The 22,050-nt window shown below is 36.1% G+C and overlaps 3 protein-coding genes and 1 pseudogene across 6 annotated transcripts; all 4 read right to left on the bottom strand.

The window, feature by feature from the left end:
- Positions 1 to 747: 747 nt before the first annotated feature.
- LOC141437177 (UDP-glucosyltransferase 2-like) lies at positions 748 to 2,654 on the bottom strand (annotated as a pseudogene).
- A 1,230-nt stretch (positions 2,655 to 3,884) lies between these two features.
- On the bottom strand, positions 3,885 to 12,347 carry LOC141436799 (UDP-glycosyltransferase UGT5-like). Of its 4 annotated transcripts, XR_012452331.1 has the most exons (6): positions 12,046 to 12,347; positions 9,658 to 9,909; positions 6,303 to 6,898; positions 5,899 to 6,121; positions 4,024 to 5,608; positions 3,888 to 3,905 (listed from the first exon to the last, which is right to left on the bottom strand). XR_012452331.1 is itself a non-coding variant. In XM_074099853.1 (5 exons), the coding sequence occupies exons 1-5, from the start codon at positions 12,098 to 12,100 to the stop codon at positions 5,109 to 5,111; spliced, it is 1,626 nt and encodes a 541-aa protein (XP_073955954.1). In that variant the 5' UTR covers positions 12,101 to 12,347; the 3' UTR covers positions 3,885 to 5,108. The 4 variants fall into 4 exon arrangements, 3 of the variants coding, with proteins under 3 accessions (XP_073955954.1, XP_073955957.1, XP_073955955.1); XM_074099853.1 differs by having other exon boundaries at positions 3,885 to 5,608; XM_074099856.1 differs by lacking the exon at positions 12,046 to 12,347 and adding an exon at positions 11,352 to 11,435 and having other exon boundaries at positions 3,885 to 5,608.
- Positions 12,348 to 14,222: 1,875 nt separating this feature from the next.
- On the bottom strand, positions 14,223 to 20,908 carry LOC141436964 (UDP-glycosyltransferase UGT5-like). The gene is made up of 5 exons (XM_074100114.1): positions 20,699 to 20,908; positions 20,169 to 20,427; positions 19,044 to 19,639; positions 18,715 to 18,937; positions 14,223 to 18,569 (listed from the first exon to the last, which is right to left on the bottom strand). Exons 2-5 carry the CDS (start codon positions 20,410 to 20,412, stop codon positions 18,127 to 18,129), a joined length of 1,506 nt encoding a protein of 501 aa, XP_073956215.1. The 5' UTR covers positions 20,413 to 20,427; positions 20,699 to 20,908; the 3' UTR covers positions 14,223 to 18,126.
- On the bottom strand, positions 15,019 to 16,649 carry LOC141437176 (uncharacterized). The gene is made up of 2 exons (XM_074100437.1): positions 16,125 to 16,649; positions 15,019 to 15,069 (listed from the first exon to the last, which is right to left on the bottom strand). The coding sequence occupies exons 1-2, from the start codon at positions 16,647 to 16,649 to the stop codon at positions 15,019 to 15,021; spliced, it is 576 nt and encodes a 191-aa protein (XP_073956538.1).
- Positions 20,909 to 22,050: the final 1,142 nt, after the last annotated feature.

Below are 22,050 nucleotides of genomic sequence, written 5' to 3'. Positions count from 1 at the left end.
AAAAAAACCCTATAAAAGAGCCAACATACTCCACAAAAAAAAGCACGTGAATTTCATTAGTTCGTTATTATTAATACAACATAATACAAAACAAATATACATTTTGATCGATTAAATGTATGCAGATAAAAACGAAAATATACATATTTTTGATTTCATTTTCCCGATGAAACTCAAGTGGCCTTTATTCTCTTTGTCTGCTATATAATTAAGTCAAAGCAGGGACTCGCACTCGTACATCAGTACCAAGTCATCCAAAGAATGTCTATCCATGTCAATTCACAAAGTAAGACGTACAAGTACAATGTTTTAAAAGTTTATAACTTAAGTTCTGTAGCATAAATAAAATAAGTCAAGCAATAACAATTATTGACTTAATTTGTGGCAAAAATATATGAACAATTTTTATTGGGATGAGCAGCAAAAATTAAGTGCTTCTTTATGAAAAAAGTAAAAAAAAAAACATATTATTATAGAATCAAAGTAAAAACTATTGACAAGGAATTCCAACTTTAATTTTCTGTCTATAAATTAGTACCTGTGCGACCAAGCTTCGCTGGGACTAAAAATCAAAAACTCGCGTCTTCCCAGACCAAGCTAGATCGATATTTTGTCCCCGAAGACATTGACACAACAAATTTCATCAAAATCGTTAGAACGGTTTCCGAGATCCCCGAATCAAATAAAAATACGAGAATTGCTCGTTTAATGATATAAAATTATAACCCATTTATATTATCATTCCTATTAGTCGAGATAAATTCTAAAGCTCATTGCAGTATTCACCGCTTCTAGGAATCAAACAAATTATGTATTTACGATAAAGCTAAAGCTTTTCATTGAATATGATAACAAATTCGAAACTTCATGCCACGTTCAATATACTTAGCAAAATTAAATGTAAACTGACCTAGCACTGCCTTTTGCGGGAACCATTTCCTCAGCACGATATTTTTCGGTATATTCTGTATAGGAGCGTCCTCCCATTTCATTAAGACTGTTTGCTTTAATTCTCCGAACACTTTCAAGAAGGCATCCAACTTATCCTTATCGAGTTCACTTAATTGAACGTTGGAGCCGAAACTTAAGAACACTACGCCGTTCTTAGCGTTGTCTAAGACCTTTGGCAGATCCTGGAATAAACGGACGTTAAGTATTTTGCAACCTCTCTTAGTACCTATATATTTACACATTTTGCTGCCTTTAGCCCACTCAAAAATTATTTGAAGTGCTGCAGAAAACATGTTTTTTATTTTTTATTGTTGTATGTAATTTCGTCGAACTAGACTTTGTTGAAAAATATTAAACGAAGTGTTAAGAAATTTAATAGTGTTGAATAGAGTGTGAAAAGTTTCAGTAAGTATAATTAACAGCAGATTAGATTTTTTTTTATTCAACTGGATGGCAAAGGAGCAAGTGGGTCTCCTGATGGTAAGAGATCACCACCGCCCATAAACACCTGCAACACCAGGGGTATTGCAGATGCGTTGCCAACCTAGAGGCCTAAGATGGAATACTTCAAGTGCCAGTAATTTCACCGGCTGTCTTACTCTCCACGCCGAAACACAACAGTGCACGCACTGCTGCTTCACGGCAGGATTAGCGAGCAAGATGGTGGTAGCAATCCGGGCGAACCTTGCACAAGGTCCTACCACCTGCAAAAAGATACGCAAATTCTTAAAAACTCCGGTTGTTTTGAATTATTATACCCACACAAAAAAATTAAAACTTAACAGAAAATAGTAGGTAATTATGGGTACTCTTCATTTGTTTTATCCCTACTAATATTATAAATGCGAAAGTAACTCTGTCTGTCTGTCTGTCTGTCTGTCTGTCTGTCTGTCTGTCTGTCTGTCTGTCTGTTACGCTTTCACGTCGAAACCACTGAACCGATTTTGATGAAATTTGGTATATAGATATTTTGAACCCCAAGGATCAACATAGGATACCTTTTATTCCGGTAGAGGGCGCCACCGCGCGATAACCTAGATCCGCGCAGACGAAATCGCGGGCTTAAGCTAGTATGCTAATATATTCTCCTAAAAGTAATTTCAAGTTCTTTAACCTGCACGACATACTCACCACTGGCAAAGTTTCGTTCGTTTCTTTGATGTGTAAGCCGCCAACTTCAATAATGTTCGGTAAGTATGCGCTAGGATTGTCCATACTGTAATGAGAATTCAGAAGTACGAGTGCTGCATTCGCCGCAATCTCTTCCAAACTAGGTTTTGTTTGTGGCAAGTCTTTAAAATAATGCAGCGCGGATTCTTTCTGGCGAGGGAAATACCAGAATTTGAGTAGGTACTAGAAAATCAAAAGCGCAGAGGTACAAGTTGTATAATCTGCCCATAAAACTAAGGGGCTCTCGCTATTCCGTATTCGTGATACAAAGTTGACAACTGAAGAGGGTTCCGCATGTAGTAATTCCCTTGAAGTGAGTTCCCAACCGTCGTCACCAACACAAGTGGGGCCTGATACTTGTGAGCGAACATGTAAAGTCCATCGTCGAAAAATAATTCTGTTACAATCAAATCAATTTTATGGTCTTCTTTTAGAAACTGTTGGACGTCTGTAGATTCGAATGTTAGTTCGTTGACCATGAAACCAGATTCATATAGTAAAAACTGGAATGATTCAAATGATAAATCCACAATTACAATATTTTACTGTTTGGATTAAATTGAAAATCATTTTCGTCACAATATCTACAGCCTGTTATGAATATGTATGGTCTAAACTAAGGCAAAAGGCAAAGGGGTCTAAATGTACGTATTATTCTAATTTAGGGCTATTCTTCACTGTAGAGGGAAAAAGGGTCCAAGTCTCAAATTAGCCCTAATTAAATTAGTTCTAAAAACACTAAGCCTCAGTTTAAGCTTGAGGTGCAGAATAGTTTTTTTTTGCCATTATTTCACTAAATAATAAAATTCATCTTAAAAACCTACTTGTTAATTTAATATCAGAAAAGTCGTATTATAATTATTTACGGTGAATTGGATGTATATCTGTAATGCCGTGTAAATGTTATGAAATAAATAAATAAATTAATTAATTATCATGTTTTTTTGTCATACTAGTCAGGAGTATTTTTTTATACTACACTTGCTTAGTTAGTGAACAAAAACAACCCTATTATGTACTTTATTGTACATAAAACACAAAATAATACAAAAAGAAAACCAAAAGAGTACAAAGGCGAACTTATCCCTAAAAGGGATATTTTCAAGCTAACCTAAACTAGAAAGGAAAACTCAAAGATAGGCGTACAGTAATTTCAAACTGTTTGCATATTTTTTTTCAGTTTGCACTGTATTCAGTTTAATTGTTTGCTTTTTCATGTTATAAGACTCTTTTTAATACGAAAATAATGTTGTTTATATTTGTCTTTATTTTCTATAAAATATTAAAATTTCTGAATCAATTAATTAGAGTTGTCTGACAAGTGCAATATTGCTAGTGCCATTGTCATTTCAAACGTTTCGTTTGGAAACGTGACACAAATCACATTTTTTATTTTAGCAGTCCATTATATCTAATGTTTTATATAATAGCAATTTGACTTTTTTGGGATTATATTAACTTGAAAATACAAACTGAAATAAAGATGCACAGAAAAAACAGAAAAATAAGACCATCACTGGGAATCGAACCCAGGTCCTCGTTTTTTTTTTTTTTTTTCTGTGCATCTTTATTTCAGTTTGTATTTTCAATTTAGGTTTTACGGGATGACCGTAAAAGTAAAAATTTGGAATTGAAAATAAAAAATACAAAAAGATTCCAAAAAACCAATCTTGATTATATTAACGTTTTAAAAATCCATGTTAGAATGAAATAAACACTTAAATGGTTATTTTTACCTTGTAGTTTTCTTTCTGTGAATCTTTTTTCTGTATCGCTTACTATTTCTGGAATAAAGAGTTGTTATAAATAAACAAACCAATCCTACACGTGGCACAAATTTCAAAGAGAACTTACGATATTTGGCGCTAAGTCACAAAACTTAGCCTACCTGAACTAACTTACAGGTGGTAGGACCTTGTGCAAGGTCCACCCGGATTGCTACCACCATCTTGCTCGCTAATCCTGCCGTGAAGCAGCAATGCTTGCACTGTTGTGTTTCGGTGTGGAGAGTAAGACAGCCGGTGAAATTACTGGCACTTGAGGTATCCCATCTTAGGCTTCTAGGTTGGCAACGCATCTGTAATACCCCTGGTGTTGCAGATGTTTATGGGCGGTGGTGATCTCTTACCATCAGGAGACCCACTTGCTCGTTTGTCATCCTGTCGAATAAAAAAAAAACCTTACACAATATTATATGATCTAATATGTTTTTACAGGATACTGATAAAACCTTAATTTTTGTACGACTCTGCGAGGTCTCAGACCAAATTATTCTTTTACTTTTGTTGCGTTTAGCAACTAGCGGATCAGCTTGTAGGAGAGAAAGTAAACTATGAATGCTCTGAAGACACGATTTATTCAAATTTTTATAAAATGGGCTCTCCTACGGTACGCGGCATGAGACTTTAGGGTGAACGTTCGTACGAGTGGTTGGTTCAGCTGCAGATGATGGGAGCCGAGACCACGGAGAGTTCTACTCCATAGGGTTTTGTGGGAGCTCTGTTCACTGACAAGTACGGTTCCGAAATGTCACGAAAGACGAGTGAAACAGTTTTATTAAACGAGTATACCCGGCGGGTTCATACCTTTGACAGAGGGGAATTGCGCTTCAAGGCTGTTCCGTTCTAGATAAATATTCAAAGATTTTTTTGTGCATGTGAATATTTATGATTTTATATAACAGCGCCCTCTAACGGCGAGTAGAATTACTAAAACGCAGCTGTCATTAGGCTGTCAACAGAAATGTTAGCGCTAACGCGTGACACTATTTATAATTGTTTAAAAAACGAAGCACCCTTAAATTAAATAGGAAACTGCCCCATCATCAGACTTTTATGCACGTTTTTTTTATATAAGTATATAAATGAGTCAATACCTATTTTATTTTTGTGGTCCGCAGTTTCTACAAGAATGTGATAGGTAAAAAATGAAATAAAAAAAATTGAAAATAACCCTTCTTTAATTGTGACGTAATCTCTTAGTAGGTACTAAGTTTTCTTTTGCTTCTTAGTCACATTTTTACTACCAAAAACATTAATTATTAATGTTATCACTTTTAAAATCACATAAATTATAACTGCTACAACGCCTAGCAGAAACAAATAAACATCAAGCATTTGATATGCAATGTAGCTAATTTTAGGCGGTTTCATAAAATCTGCTCCTTTATGTCTTATAACGTACTCGGTCCACCATACCGCTGTGTCTAAAGGGTTCATCGGTCTATCTTTGAATCTAGCGGCAATTTTTTTTGCAGTTTCCATATAGGTTCTATCTTTTAACATTTTATTTATTTTTGTTCTAAGAGTGTTTTCGTTGATTTCTTTGTAGTATAAAATTTCTCCGTGACCTTTCCGGACAGTGTCTAATATGTTCAAATACTGGTCTCCAAAAACTGGGACGCCTAGGATGGGTACACCTGCTGATATAGTTTCCTGAAGACCTAATAATCCTCCGTGCCCGATGAATAGTTTTACATTATGATGAGCTGTAAAAAACGGTATTTTAAACAACAATGACTTACAATTTTGACGGGGAGTACGTACATATACATAATAATCAATGTCAGTTGATTGCATTTGACCCATTAATTTATCATTTCTAATAGACGAGATAATAGCTGATAAAGTATCAAGTTCTACTGTTATGTAGGTACAATTTTACTCTAGGTCAATAAATACTGATCATATTAACGTCGGTATTTTTAGTAAAATTATATTTACTGTTAAATAACTTTTTGTTGATCATTCAATAATTAGAAAAAAAAAGAAAACTGACCTAGCACTGCCTTTTGCGGGAACCATTTTCTTAGCACGATATTCTTCGGTATATTTTGTATAGGAACGTCCTCCCATTTCATTAAGACAGTTTGCTTTAATTCTCCGAATACTTTCAAGAAGGCATCCAACTTATCCTTATCGAGTTCACTTAATTGAACATTGGAGCCGAAACTTAAGAACACTACGCCGTTCTTAGCGTTATCTAGGACGTTTTGTAAATCCTGAAACGAACAATCGTTATGTACATTCTACGCTCCCACTTAGTTTTGTTTACAAAAATATATTAGTACCTATGAAATATATAAAATGAAAATCTGACTGAAATAATTTTTAGTGGAATGTTATCAAAAAAGACATGTAAAAATTCTAAATGATTGCCGATGTAATGTAAGACAAACTCACCGCTGGCAAAGTGTCGTTCGTATCTTTGATGTGCAATCCGCCAACTTCAATAATGTTTGGCAAGTATGCGCTAGGATTGTCAATACTGAAATGAGAATTCAGAAGTAAGAGTGCTGCATTTGCAGCAATATCTTCCAAGTTGGGTACCGGTTGTGGCAAATCTTTGAAATAACGTAGCGCGGATTCTTGCTGGCGAGGGAAATACCAGAATTTGAGCATCAGCAGATCAAATGTGCAAAGGTACATGTTGTAAAATCTGCCTAAGAAACTAAGCGGCTCGCTCGCTCTTCCGTATTCATGGAACAAAGTCGACAGCTGAAGAGGGTTCCGCATGTAGTAATTCCCTTTAAACGAGTTCCCAACTGTCGTCACCAATACAAGTGGCGCTTGATACTTGTGAGCAAACATGTAGAGGCCTTCGTTGAAAAATATTTCTGTTATGACAAGATCGATCTTATGGTCTTGCTTGAGAAAGTTCTGTACATCTTCAGATTCAAAGACGTGTTCGTTAACAAGGAAACCTGACTTAGCTGTGATGGTTTGAAATGATTCGAACGAGTAATCTATCATATCGAACACTTTTGGCTGAACATCAACTGAAAAAAGTAAGATAAATAGTTAAAAAGGAAAAAAAAGAAAACATTTAAAAAACTCAAAAGAATTATTTGATTAACATTGTATTAACTTTGTAAATACGATTCAATTACTTGAATACTGTCATACCCGGCTTAATCAATTTTTATTTGCCCTAGTAGGTATTTTGTAGCTTTTTGCATTTTTTTTTCTTTTTGTTATAACGTCGGCTAAATCGCAAACCTCGTAACTCAATCTGATCAAATTTTACAGGAGACACAAAAAACTTCACTACCAAAAATTTTGCATGAAGACTTGCTAAGTTTTTTTTTACATAATGTTAAATTAAATTTAGCCGTCAGATTGTCAAGACCTATTTTTTTTGAAATAACGTGGACCTGGAAATTTTGGAGTTAAGAGTTTTTCTTGAAAATTTTATAAAGCAAATCGGGAGTTAAGAGTTTTGCTATAAAAAATAGAGGTAATCTTTTGATCTGAACAAGGTAATTATTTACATGATTAAGTACATGAGTTTGGCTCAGGTGAAGATAATGAAGCATGATTTATTTTTGGCTGAATTAATTTGATGCAAACTAGCGGGCGATACACAATGTTCATGCTGTAGGTAAGGCTGTTGACATTTTTCTTCTTCAGGAAAGCTCTGAGAACTGCTGGTTTATGACGTGATGAGTGGATTTCGTGGCTTGAAAATCGATTTTTTTCAAGCTCTTGAAACTAGCTGGTGACAAACAAATTTCATGTTGCACAGTTGGTGAGGTAATAGGGAATTTGAGGACCTGGTATCCCAATGTAGGGAATGGGACAGATCAAGGCGTCCAGGCTTCGGTGGCTCGAGCACGTAGAAAGGTTGGGATGGGAGAGGGTCGAGCCGTGAAGAGAGCGGACTTGGGATGACCGAGAGGCCGGTTGGTCGTTTGGTGGTCGAGACCGCTGGAGGGACGAGGTCCTGAAAGACCTTTTGGACCTCAGGGTCGAAGACTTGCAAGAGCTGACTCAACACCGCAAACCGTGGCGTAATCTGGTGTTGGAGGCCAAGACCAACTTGGGGTCACTGCGCCCTGGTAGTAGTAGTAGTAGTAGTAGTTAGTGAGATACAAGGTGGTGTAGGGTTCTGCACTCTAAAACAAATCTCTTGTTGAGATGAATAGTGCTCTTCCTGAACTAAAATTAAAGATCCATCGTATTGATTTACATCTAAATTGTAACATGCGTACGTTTTTTCCTATTTTTGAAAAAATATTTTCTGCAGTCTTGCTTTCCTTTGTTGATTTATTTTAGTATCCGCCTACAGAACAATAAAATGTTATAAGTAAAAAAGCAGCTGGGACGAGTTCGACTAAATCCCACTATAATATAATAAATGCGAAAGTTTGTAAGTCTGTTTGTTTGTTTGTCACTTCGCTTCATGACGTCTAAACCGCTGAACCGATTTAGATGAAAATCGGTATACAGATAGTTTGAGTCTCGGGGAAGGACATAGGATAGTTTTTATCTCGGAACATTTCATAGTTCCAGCGGGATAGTGAAAACCGAATGCTACGCAGACGGAGTCGCGGGTAACAGGCTCGTAGGTAGGTATAACATAATTAAAATAGCGAAACAAACAAAACAATTGCTATTCGAACAATCACAACTACATACTAGATTAAATAATTTGCGTAGAAACCACGTAACTAATCTTCACGCGTAAAGATACACGCGGAGCTAACCTCGTATGTCCACGGCACGCAAACAAACTTAACTTTCAATAGTCTAATGTGTTTAAATATGATAAATATCTATCAAGAATACACAATCAGTTAATATTGCAGAACCTTATTACACACCTGTTAGTCTGCACCCGTTTTGTTCTTAAATCTTTACGCAAAACTGACGTGCAGTCACAACGCCATCGCAAACTGTAGGTACTGAAGGGAGTGGCGGGGGAGATACGTGGTATATCTTTTACAAAAATGGCGGTCGGGAGTTGCGAGGTTTCTATTTTGCTTTTTAAACTTTAACGGTTTATTCTTGGTATTTAAGAGTTTTGCCGTTAGATGCGTTCAGAATAGTACTATCTAAAAGTGTCAAAACATATGATTGGTTATTTGGAGTCTTTTTGTATTTTTTATTTCAACTCCAAATTTGTTACTTTTACGGGTATCCCGTGAAACCATATCGAAAATACAAACTGAGACATGGATGCACAGAAAAACCAGAAAAAGAGACCAGCGCTGGGAATCGAACCCAGGTCCTCAGCAATCCGTGCTGCGTGCTATAACCCCTACACCACCTGACCTCGGACCTGGGTTCGATTCCCAGCGCTGGTCTCTTTTTCTGGTTTTTCTGTGCATCCATGTCTCAGTTTGTATTTTCGATATGTCAAAACATAATTTTCAGAAAAAATGGAGTTACGAGGTATGCGATTTAGGCCGACGATAACTACATATAAAATTCGAGTACAAAATTATGTATGTACATATTCGAATCACTCAAAAATATATTACCACGGTCCTATTACGTCGGAATAAGATTATGTAGTACACATTTTTGAACCCTTGATAAATTAAAATGAAGAAGTGTTACTTTTACTTTCTTTGCTTTTTCCCTACACCTCTGCAAATTAATGTCCTAATCGATAGTTCTCTCGTCTGTACCATCCCCGACCTGAACTGGCGAAGGCCCGGGTTTAATTCCCGGTCTCTAGCAATTAGTTTTTTTTTCAATGACTTCTAAATTCAATTCTATTTTAGTAAAAAAATTAAAAACATTTTCAACTTACATAATTTCGTCCAAAATGAAACATTTGAAACCATAAGTTGGTGGTACGTCAGCGGTGCTTCAGGTTCTCGAAACGGAGTTATAGCATAAACATCATGGCCTCTGCTGGCTAACTCGAGGGCCAAATTCTTCATACCAATGTAGTGAGATCTTGCCGTAAATGGCATTACGTATAAAATTTTCGCAGATTCGCAGATCAAACATTTTAGAATCAATATTGTGACACTGAGGTACTGAAATTTCATTTTGGTACCTGAAAAGTATTTAGTGGTTCAAATTATTTTATTTACTATAATATAAACATACTTATATAAAAACAAATTAAAAAAAATAATTAAATAAAAGAATCCGTTTCATCTTCATGTTCATCATCATCATTATCATATCAGCCGTAGGACGTCCATTATAGGACATAAGTCTTCCCAATAGACTTCCTGTTAATTCGGTTGGAAGCGGCCTTAACCAGATCATCAATCCACCTTGTAAGTGGACAACCTACGCTGCGGTTACCAATCCACAGTTTCCATTTGAGAACTTTTTAGGCCCAACAGTCATCTGTTTCTCGGCGATACATAGCCTGCTGATTGCTACTTTGACGAGCTAATTAGATTAGCAATATCTTCTACGTGTCTCCTCATTTCTGATTCGATCCCGTAGAGAAACCTCGAGCAATAGCCCTCATGCCATTTCGTCTTACCTGTTCATCATCTCTTTTGTTGATGTAAAAAATATCATTTATAAAATATTCTTTAAATTTGATTTCACTTAAAATATTTTTAGTAACAACATTTTACTTTAAATCACAAAATTATGAACGCTACTTTCCAAGAAAGTTGATTTTATAAACTTCCTGCTTCATTAGGTAAAATTTTTATGTACTGCACTAAACAAATTATATCATTTAAATGTTACTTAATGTACTTACTGATTGCTAAGTTGCTAAGTAAAGCGACGTCTTGTAATGATTATGTTCAAACACTAATACTGAAGCTGCAATACACACTACGAGTATACAGCATAATCAAAATTTTATCGCGTGTTCATAAATCACAAATTTATATACAGAGTCGACTTACGAGTAACACTTATTTTAAAGAAATTATTTAAAACAGTGATCACACGCATCGTCCGCGTGACAACTGGTATGATTGTAAGTTAGTTGGATTCTCGGAGACATTTTAACCATTATGTAATTATAAAGATCATATCGTCACGTGTGCTCTCCCGCTGTCCCATCTATTATTATCTCTACTTATAGGTTTTTTCGTCTAAGTCTGGTCCCTGCGTTAATTTTTAAATTTATATATTTATAACCTACATTTAGTCATCATCATCAATCAATATTATTTTTTTTAATTAAAAATTTGACAAATGCGACTCGAATTTGCACAGAGAGGGTCCGTATTAACGGTACCAATATAAAACGCGTTTTATGTATGAGGAACCCTGTATTTTTATTTTATTTTTATGATGCTTTTACCAATTCAACCTGTATTGTATATTTATTTCAATTATTAAGATAAAGGAAAAACCGCCGAAAAAACAGTTTTTAAAAACAGGAAAATGACTAAATTACATGTTTTTCTCATCATCAAAAGGCTACGTTTTTTAAACTATTGTACATGATTACGTTTCTTTATTTATATTATTATTTTACTTGTAAAATTTTTGATATTGGAAAAAAAATTAACTTACTCGTACATAACTTTTCTCAAAATGATGTATTTGATACCATAAGTTGATGATATTGTATGCGGGTGCTCAGTCCTTTAAACGGAGTTATGGTGTAAACATTATGGTCTCTGCCTGCTAGTTCTACAGCCAAATTCTTCATACCAATGTAGTGAGTTTTTGCCGTGAATGGCATAACATATACATTTTTTGACGATTCACAAACCATTACTATCTATAATTAATATAAAAGTGAACCGCCAGAACGGGACAGAGCAGGATGGCGCTCTACAACACTATTTTGACACGTTTATCCCAAACAACGCATAATTTCTCTGGAATTTTAAAGCAATTCGATTCTTTGACCTTGGCAATCGCGAAAAACTTGAGAAAATATGATATTGGGTGTGTACATTTTGTATATTAAGCAAAATAAAATCACAAATTCGAATTTCGAGCCAAAAACGAGCGATCTATTATCTATGCCAGTGTTGCCATTCGGGGAAAAATAAATCTTTTCATTATCCTGCATTGCAGTCGGTAAAGCTCTTTAACCCATTCATTGCCGCGCGCCAGCAGGGCTACTACGAAACTCGAAACTCAAAGTTCGTGTCGTGTGGTCCCTCTAATACTTATACTATTTAACACGAGAGCGAGGAGGACGGTACGATACGAACTTCGAGTTTCGAGTTTCATAGTAGCCGTGCAGATTACGTACTTTGCTGCGATGCCGACGCTTCTGCAGAACAGACGCCCATCGGCGTCAGCGGCATCCAGAGAAAGCAAAATTAGACGCCCAGCGGCGTTTTCGGCACTCCAGTTGCAGATTTGTAGATATGCATAAGAAACAGAGTTCGTAAACCTTTTGTGATTTTTTATTATTCCTGTACAGAAGTAATGAATGATGTATTTTGTCGTATTTAAAGCCTAGCCAGAAATATATATGACTATTCGCCATGTTGCGGAATTTCATTGGAACTAATTTCTGACACTGGCAATAATTTTAATGATTGTTAGTGTCACTGTGGCGGTTTCTTTGAACAATAACAAAAAATGCACAAAACGATTTGTAGTCAACGACGGATCATTGTAAATCCTACTAATATTATAAATGTGAAAGTTTGTGAGTGAGTGAGTATGTGAGTGAGTGAGTGAGTGAGTGAGTATGTTTTGTTACTTCTTCACGCTGAAACGGCTGGACGGATTTGGATGAAATTTGGCGAAAAGTTAGTTTATAACTTGGATTAAAACATAGGATACTTTTTATGCCGGTATTCCCACGGGATAGGGATAAAATCTCGAAATAACAACCTCTGGGCTTAGAGTCATAACATTTGGTATGTAGGTAGTTGAACGTCTGGAATAACAGATAGGTGACTTTTTGACCCGATATTCTCACGGGATACCTAGGGATAAAATCTTGAAATAACAACCGCAGGGCTAAGAGCCATGAAATTTAGTATGTAGGTAGCTGGACCTCTAGAATAACACATAGGCTAATTTTTATCCCGATATTCCCACGGGATAGGGATAAAATCTTGAAATAATAACCGCTGGGCTTAGAGTCATGAAATTTGGTATGTAGGTAGCTAGACGTCTGGAATAACACATAAGCGACTTTTTGACCCGATATTCCCACGGGATACCTAGGAATGAATTCTCGAAATAACAACCACTGGGCTTAGAGCCATGAAATTTGGTATGTAGGTAGCTGGACCTCTGGAATAACACATTATCTATTTTTTACCCCGATATTCCCACGGGATAGGGATAAAATCTTGAAAAATTAACCGCTGAGCTTAGAGTCATGAAATTTGATATGTAGGAAGCTGGATGTCTTGAAAAACACAAACAATTTTGACCCGATATTACCACGGGATATCTAGAGATAAAATGTCGAAATAAGAACCGCTAGGCTTAGAGGCATGAAATTTGGATGTATGTAGCCGTACGTCTGGAATAACACATATGTACGCTACTTTTTATCCCGATATTCCCACGGTATAGCTTTGTAACTAAGGGACCCCATACATCCCTGTATTATTATTATTATTATTTTGTATTTTTTCTTTAATTGTATACTGTAGTTTTTAAGTATTTTATTTGTAATTATTTTACAAAAAAATTACTTTCTGCCAAGTTTCTTGCGGCGCATTCTTCTTGGCAATGATGGTCTTTCCGAAAGCGCTGGTAGTTTAAAAATTGACGTGTAAAAGTGCCCATTGCGGCCTATTTACTGAATAAATGATTTAAATTTAAATTTGAATTTGGATAGGGAAAATTTTTGAAACTTCAGCACTGGGCTTAGAGTCTTTAATTTTGTACAGTTATTCACAATACAACCTCAATGAAGACCACGATATAAATTTTGGAAATTTTGGATTTTGTAAAATCCCGAAAATTTCAATTCAAGCTACCACACCGAATAGTTTACGCGTGCGAAGCCGCGGGTAAAAGCTAGTATGTTTATAATAAACTACTGAAAAAAAAAAAACGCTTGGGGAATGAAACTATTTCGCTACTAAACCTTTTTAAGTTAACATTGGAGCTAACAGGTAAACGTTGTCGACAAGTCAAGATGTCATTGTAGTCTGGTAAAAATAAGCAGTAATTATAGTAATTAATAAACTTTCTAGGTATATCGGAGTCAACGATTACGTGAATTACGAAAGAGAGTCGTTCCTCCTAAGGTTTTAGGTCGCCAAAGAAAAAGAAAGCATTGTTCCAACTAGATACTGAACTATTTCCATATAAATAAGAATAATAGCGCCCTCTTGATAATAGTCATATATCGAAAATACAAACTTAAATATAGATGCACAGAAAAACCAGAAAAATAAGACCAGCGCTGGGAATCGAAATTTGGAATTGAAATAAAAAAAAAATACAATAAGATTCCAAAAAACCAATCTTAATAGTCATATACTTTTGGTTTACCTTTAGGTATCTTGATACGATGAAAAAACATTATTTACAAAATCTACAGGCAGGTATAAGGCTATCCTACTAATCCTACTTATCCTACTTATTATATTATAATTATAAATGAAGGGTACACGGAAAGAACATGTCTAGTTACCTTTTTTTTTAATTTAGATTTTAATCTCAAAATGTATAGCTCACAAACTACTATGACTTAGCACTGAATTAAATAATCTGAAAACAATATAAAATCTACTTTTTTATCTTTTAAATAAATGGTAACCATAGTAAATGTTCGTGATGACTAACTTTCAAACCGCTATAACTCAAAAAGTTGCTTAGGTGACTAGACACGTTCTTTCCGTGGACCCTTAAAATGCGAAAGTTTGTGTGTGTGTGTATATTTGTTACTCTTTCACGCTAAAATGGCTGGACGGATTTAGATGAAATTTGGTACGTAGATAGCTGGACATCTGGAATAACACATAGGCTACTTTTTATCCCGGTATTCCCACGGGATAGGGATAAAATCTAAGAAATAATAACCGCTGGGCTTTGGTATGTAGATAGCTGGATGTCTGAAATAACACATAGGCTACTTTTTATTCCAATATTCCCATGCGATATTTGCTCTTTGCACAACACCTCAATGAAGATTACGATATAAATTTTGGGATTTACCACGGGAATTTTGTGACATCCCGGAATTTCAATCGTAACTACCAGATCGAATAGTTTACGCGTGCGAAGCCGCGGGTAAAAGCGGGATCTAGTTAAAACTAAAATTGTTATTCCGAAGTAGTGTCTTGTAGAAGATTCGCTGAAAAGTTAGAACATCCGTGATATATAGCAATGTCAATATCCACCAGCACTTATTAATACTCCTGTGTTTTATTTTCTGTATGTAATGATATTACCTGTCTTGTAACTCTAAAATATAGCAACTTCAGCAGCCTTTTGAATTTTTTACAGAACGATTTCTTTTAACTTTTTCTATTATAAAATGTAATAAAAAATATTAAATGTTATTATAACGGATAACTCACGTCTTAAACCGAGTTTGGCTCGACATGTTTCGGGCTATTTCGTAGCCCTTCCTCTCAGGAGCACGCGAACCGGCGGCTGCCGCAACACGCACACTACGCGCCACCGCTCTGCTCGCACGACTGTCCGACGAAACTAACACCGGCGCACAACTACCCGCATTTTTATCGTCATTTTTATTATCAATGTCTAATGTAGGGTAGCACACAACACTAACAACATCACTCCGTAAAGGCACGTTCACACCAACCGATGACGCAGCACGAGTATTTAATACTGTTTTCCAACTCGGGGGTACCGACCGACCAACCGCAATCCCGGTTAAAATTCGGATGACGACCAATCTCAATGGCTTCACGCACTTTCCGCGGAATGAAAAACTTTTCTCTCGCAAGTACAGACACCTTATCAAACCTGATGTAATGCGTCAAATCCGAATCCATTGAATGCTCGGCCACAGCAGAGCCCCTGTCGTCCTGTTTCCTCATACTGCGTATGTGCTCCGATACCCTAGTAGACGCGTTAGGCCCAGTCTCACCGATATAGCTCTTGCCACACGAACACGGAATCATGTATACCCCGGGGCCACTCAGGGGCTCCTTATCCTTCGGCGATCGCACCAACTGTCTAAGCTGCACCTTTTTATAGCGGCAACATTTCCTATTGTTATTTTTACTTATTATGTGTCATTGCTGTTATAAATAAATTATTTTCTTTTCTTTCTTTCTTTCTTTTCTGCATATGAGGACGGAAAATCGACTTGATGCTATATATTCGGCGTAACAAGTGCCCGATTTTATCCGTTATCCCCTTAATGAACGGTAAATATACCGGAAGCCTCTCAGCTCCCACTGGTCTTTGACGAGCCGACACGTTCGCCACACGGTTGCACTGCCTCCAGTTGTACCCATTGCTTTCCAAAACTTGTCTCACATGACCCAGTTCACGATCCACAAATCTCGGATCACAAATCGTCAAGGCTCGATTAATCAATGTTCTAGGCACAGAAGATAAATGACAAGGATGGTGGTGTGAATCCGCCCTCAAGTAACGATCCGTATGAGTTGGGTTACGATAAACTGTGGTTTCCAATCTACCACAGGGCCTCCGCATGACCAAAACATCCAGAAATGGCAACTGTCCATCATTCTCCCTCTCCACCGTGAACTTAACCTTATCGTGCAAAGTGTTAAGGTAGTCAGCAAACTGTGACACACTATCCCTGGACACAATCGCAAAAACGTCATCCACGTACCGCCACCAATATCTGGGTGCTACAGGACCGCTGTTTAAAGCTTTTTCCTCCAACCACTCCATAAAGATATTTGCGGTGACCGGAGCAATCGGTGAACCCATGGCCCCACTCCATCAACTTGCAAATAGTAATCCCCGCGCCAAACCAAATAACAGCTCTTCAAACACAACTCAATTTCCTCCATGTACACGGTAGGTAAATCAGTGACACACCACAGGTCAGATATAATTCTTAAAGTCTCGTCTACCGGCACATTGGTGAAAAGAGGTGTAACATCAAAGCTCACCATCAGTTCATCCTCACGCATATGGACATCACTTAACAAGGCAACGAAGTGTTTCGAATCCCTAATAAAACTAGTCGACTTCCCCGTAAACCGTAACAGCACAGACGACAGATGACGGGCCAGCTTATACGTCGGCGAATCAATTTGACTCACTATGGGAAGGGCTACGAAATAGCCCGAAACATGTCGAGCTAAACTCGGTTTAAGACGTGAGTTATCCGTTATAATAACATTTAATATGAGTGAGTCTCACGGTAGTTTCATGTAATAAAAAATGTTGAAAAGACAAATATGACTTAGTTTATTAGCCTGTATAATAATATCGCAGCACTATTGGTAACTATAGATTTGAAAACCATAATACTATAACAACTGTACTTACATATTCAAAAGTAAGGATGCCTGCTTGTCGGTGATAAACATTGCAAGTACCTTTTGAAATACTTTTTTATCCTTTTACCATACTAAGCGAAATAGGAGAACCGGAATTGCAGGATTGTTTGTCTATTCTAGTGCACGTTTAACGATTGTCCAACTTTGAAAATAAAAAGAGAGCTAGTCTTTCAACAAACATTAACTTCATTATAATATATACCGAAACAAGATATTTTACGTAATGCCAATTAAAACGTATAAAGAACTTACAACTTCTATTGCATAACATTACGACAAGGTCATTACCTTTTCGGTTTCGTTAAACCTGCCGCCGGCACACCGGTTCTTTTTTGCCGTGTCCCAATCCAATAACAAGCATACTTAAAGTTAAAACCACATATCTCACTTAAACTTCATTGAATCCAGCAGTCGTGTTATGCCGGTTACATTAAAATTCTACACGCGATCCAATACTAACCTGGAACAACTTTTTGTAAAAATATATACAAATTCTTCATGAATATACATATACGTAATTTTAACTACTTTCGATGCACAAAACTCTTTAAAAAAATCATTACAATCAATCAATCTCGCTGTATATACTTGTGTTTTCTGTACTGCTTACTGTATTGGTGTGCAATAAAGCGTTATTGTATTGTATTGTATTGTAATTGTATTGCATTACCAGAAATGTTATAACCTTTTGAAATAGAAACATCAGTATACGTTACCTATTTTGATTTAATTTTATTAACTTTAACCTGACAGTTTGTCTTCGACCGAATGAGTGTGAAACCTTTTATATAAACATTTTTTACGAACAAGTATAATAGGGCGTACATTTTAATACCGAACACTAGCTTTTCTTCTGTTTCTTTTGTGTATTTTTACTGCTAAAAACTTTCCTTACTAATCTAATTAATTTGAATATTACAAAAACTACTCCCCCCTAGAACACTTATCAAAACCAAATAAACATCGAAATTTTGATACGCAATATAGCTCATTTTTGGTGGTTTCATAAAATCTGCTCCTTTATGTCTTAACACGAACTCTGTCCACCACACAGCGGTATCCATTGCTTTCATTGGTCTATCTTTGAATCTCATGGCTACTTTTCTAGCAGTTTCGATATATCTTCGGTCAGTCAGCATTTTGTTAATTTTGTCCCTTAAAACATGTTCGTTGATTTCTTTGTAGTATAGGATTTCTCCATGACCGTTTTGGACAGTGCCGATTATGTTTAGGAACTGATCACCAAAAACTGGAACTCCTAGTATTGGTACTCCTGCTGATATCGTCTCCTGTAGTCCTAATAGTCCTCCGTGGCCAATGAACAATTTTACATTGGGATGACCTGAAAGGATAAGTTAAAAAATAAAGATGATATTACTTGAACGTTAAATTTGCAGCGTAGAAATTGTAGGTTGATAAGTTAAGGTAATAAAACATCTAAAAAAACAGATTTCTTTTTATAAAAGGTAGGAAATAAATACACTCACCTAAAACAGCTTTTTGTTGGAACCACTTTCTTAATATTACATTTTTCGGCAAGTTTTGCATAGGGCTGTCCTCCCATTTCATTAAAACTGTTTGCTTTAATTCACCAAAAACTTTCAAGAATGCATCCAACTTATCTTTGTCGAGTTCTCTTATTTGCACATTAGATCCAAAGCTCAAAAAGATTACACCATCTTTAGCATTGTCTAAAATGTTCTGCAAGTCCTGGAAAAATAATATAGCACTGATTATTTGCGAAAAATAGATAACTACTGAAGAAGTTTCATCTTATCATTCAGTTTTAAAATTACATTATTTCATGTTCACTAACCTTTGGCAGAGTCTCATTCGATTCTTTGATATGCAAGCCACCAACTTCAATAATATTCGGTAAGTATGCACTAGGATTATCAAGACTATAATGCGAATTGAGTAGTACAAGTGCCGCGTTTGATTGAATCTCTTCTAAGCTAGGAACCGGCTGTGGTAGATCTTTGAAATAATGCAGCGCGGATTCTTGTTGGCGAGGGAAATACCAAAACTTGAGCATCAGCAGATCATAGAAACAAATGTAGAAGTTGTACAATCTGCCTAAAAAACTTAACGGCTCCTTGGCTCTTCCGTATTCATGGAACAAAGTCGACAGCTGAAGAGGGTTTCTCATGTAGTAATTGCCTTTAAACGAGTTCCCAACCGTGGTTACTAAAACAAGGGGTGCTTGGTACTTGTGAGCAAACATGTACAGGCCTTCATTGAAAAATATCTCTGTTACAACCAGATCAATTTTATGGTTTTGTTTCAGGAACATTTGGACGTCAAGGGATTCGAACACCAGTTCATTGACCATGAAACCTGATCTGTACAATATCATTTGATACGACTCAAAGGAATAGTCCATCATCTCAAATACCCGTGGTGTAACGTCAACTGAAAAAGACGGAAACATTTAAATAGCAACACTAATATTTTACTTAAAAATAACTTCATCTTATATCTTATATCTTATATATATATAAAAATATGTCAAAGTATAGCGTTTAAACTTTTCTTAGTTATTTTTTTACTCATAGCTAACTACCTACCACTCACGTACCTACTAAAAACTGTTTAAATTATCTCAACGTCTTTGTCATATTGTAGCGGCCATGGTCCCGATTACCGTGACCTCTTCAGTATGGAAAGTGGCAAAAATAGAGTAACTTACTATACCGATAGAAATAATACTGTGTGTAACGTAAATAAACTAGTTATAGGACAAACATTTAAGAGTTAATTGAAATAAAACAACATACATAAAACAATTCCGGAATATAAGTGCAAATGATGAAAACATCGTAGTGTCATACGAGTACGAAATAAAGTAACTTTTATATAATAAAATGGTAGATTACGCATTTTATATGTGCATTTCTCACAATTCAAAATTTTTAATAAATCAGCAAATAAATAAACTTACATAATTTTTCCCACAGGGATATATTTGACACCATAAGTTGGTGATATGTCTGCGGGTGTTCGGCCTCTCTAAACGGAGTTATGGCGTAAACATCATGGCCTCTACTTGCTAGTTCTACAGCCAAATTCTTCATTCCAATGTAGTGAGATTTTGCCGTGAATGGCATAACGTATAAGATTTTAGCCGATTCACAAATCATTAATTTAAATATTAAGACTGTTATTCCAAAGTAGTGAACCTTCATTGTGAAGAGAATTAACTGAAAATAAAAATCAAGTAAAAAAGTAAATAAAAGTCACTCGAGCACTCTGCAAATGAATTATGACCATTTCTTATTGTAAGATATCTAATTTTTAATACGGTTCAAGTGTAGCGTCTGGGTGGCCAAGCTTCATTCGGGCAGCTCAAAAGCACATGTTTTCTGAGAGATAAGACCAATTATATGGTGTAGCTTTTGTGTTCATCCACAAAAGCTAGGGTATGTATAAACAACTCAAATACTCCGGGTAATATTATGACAAGTTCATTACCTTTTTGACCTCACAAAACCATCCAATACCGGTACTAAGAAGCCGGGATTTAATTCAATATCATAGGCACAGTCAAGAGAGTAATTAAAATAATTATCGAACATGTATTAAAATATAAAAACAACTAACACGCGACTCAAACGATCACACGACACACACACACACGTTACGACTTGAGACTGCGTGTGCGTGAACTTGCCATCTAAATTTATTTTAAAATGTCACCCCCGCGCAGGTAACACCTCCGCTGTCGTCTTGGTAATAGGCAAAAACAAAGACAGCCGCTATTGTGTGCGTTTCCGCATAGTTACTCGACAAATGTAAACAAAACTATATCTCTTACTGCTGGTGTTGGTGATTTTTGTTATACTATTTGTATCCCGTGGCTTTGCTCCGATGGAAGAATAAAAGTAACCGGCTAGTTTCCTATCTCATAGGGATTAATATTGCTTAACCTCCTAAATTACTAAATTAAACGGTTCTCACGATTATAAGCTTGGAATTGTCCGATTAGTTAGGTACTCTGTTCAACAGTCAACTTACTGCCGTGTTTTAATTTTTTTATCATATCACTGAACAAATCTGGTGAAAGGTAAAAATGAGTTGCCTTTTTAGAATTCCGTAGCCAACGGAACCTTTATAATTTCGCCATGTCAATTTGATCATATCCCTTAGAGATTTTATCAAATCTCTGGTTCAGCTATTTTCCTATGACTTATACTGCTAACGGGCTTCTAGTCTGTTCATTTGAAATTGGAACGTTTTGATTTCTGAGAACTGCGTTTCCAAAGCGCTCTTTTTTATTCGCCTAATGTGTAAGTATCAGCTATCAGCGCGCACCAAGCCTCAGCCAATATTGTTGGCAGTTAGATCTCCGAGATAAAGACTTTCATAGCAACAATATGCCTACAGATCGTGTTTGATATTAAAACGTTACTATATCCACTGATAACTGAGCAGTGATAAGTGTTGCTTATTTTGATTGGGAAAACTGATTGTGTGATAAGATTTACGTGTTTTGCATCTTCAAATTGCACGTCAGTTGTTAAAGAGCCATTTATCACCCTAATGTAGTTTCATGATCCTTCATCATCATCATCATCCCAGCCTATTTACGTCCCACTGCTGTGCACAGGCCTCCTCTCATGATGAGATAAGAGAGAATCATAATAGATATGTATAACATAAATGGAATGTCACTTAAATGAAGTATCAGTCAAGTGACACAATTTCAACACGATCGTGATTATGATTGCAGAACAATATGAAATGAATGAGTATCCATAAACAAGTGTTTTTTTTTTCCGCGAACATATCTCTAACATTCCTGGCAAGAGTGTTGGTCTCAAAGT

This window comes from Choristoneura fumiferana, chromosome 17 (assembly GCF_025370935.1).
Source record: "Choristoneura fumiferana chromosome 17, NRCan_CFum_1, whole genome shotgun sequence".
NCBI lineage: Eukaryota > Metazoa > Arthropoda > Insecta > Lepidoptera > Tortricidae > Choristoneura > Choristoneura fumiferana.
This window is presented reverse-complemented; position numbering and strand designations above follow the sequence as displayed.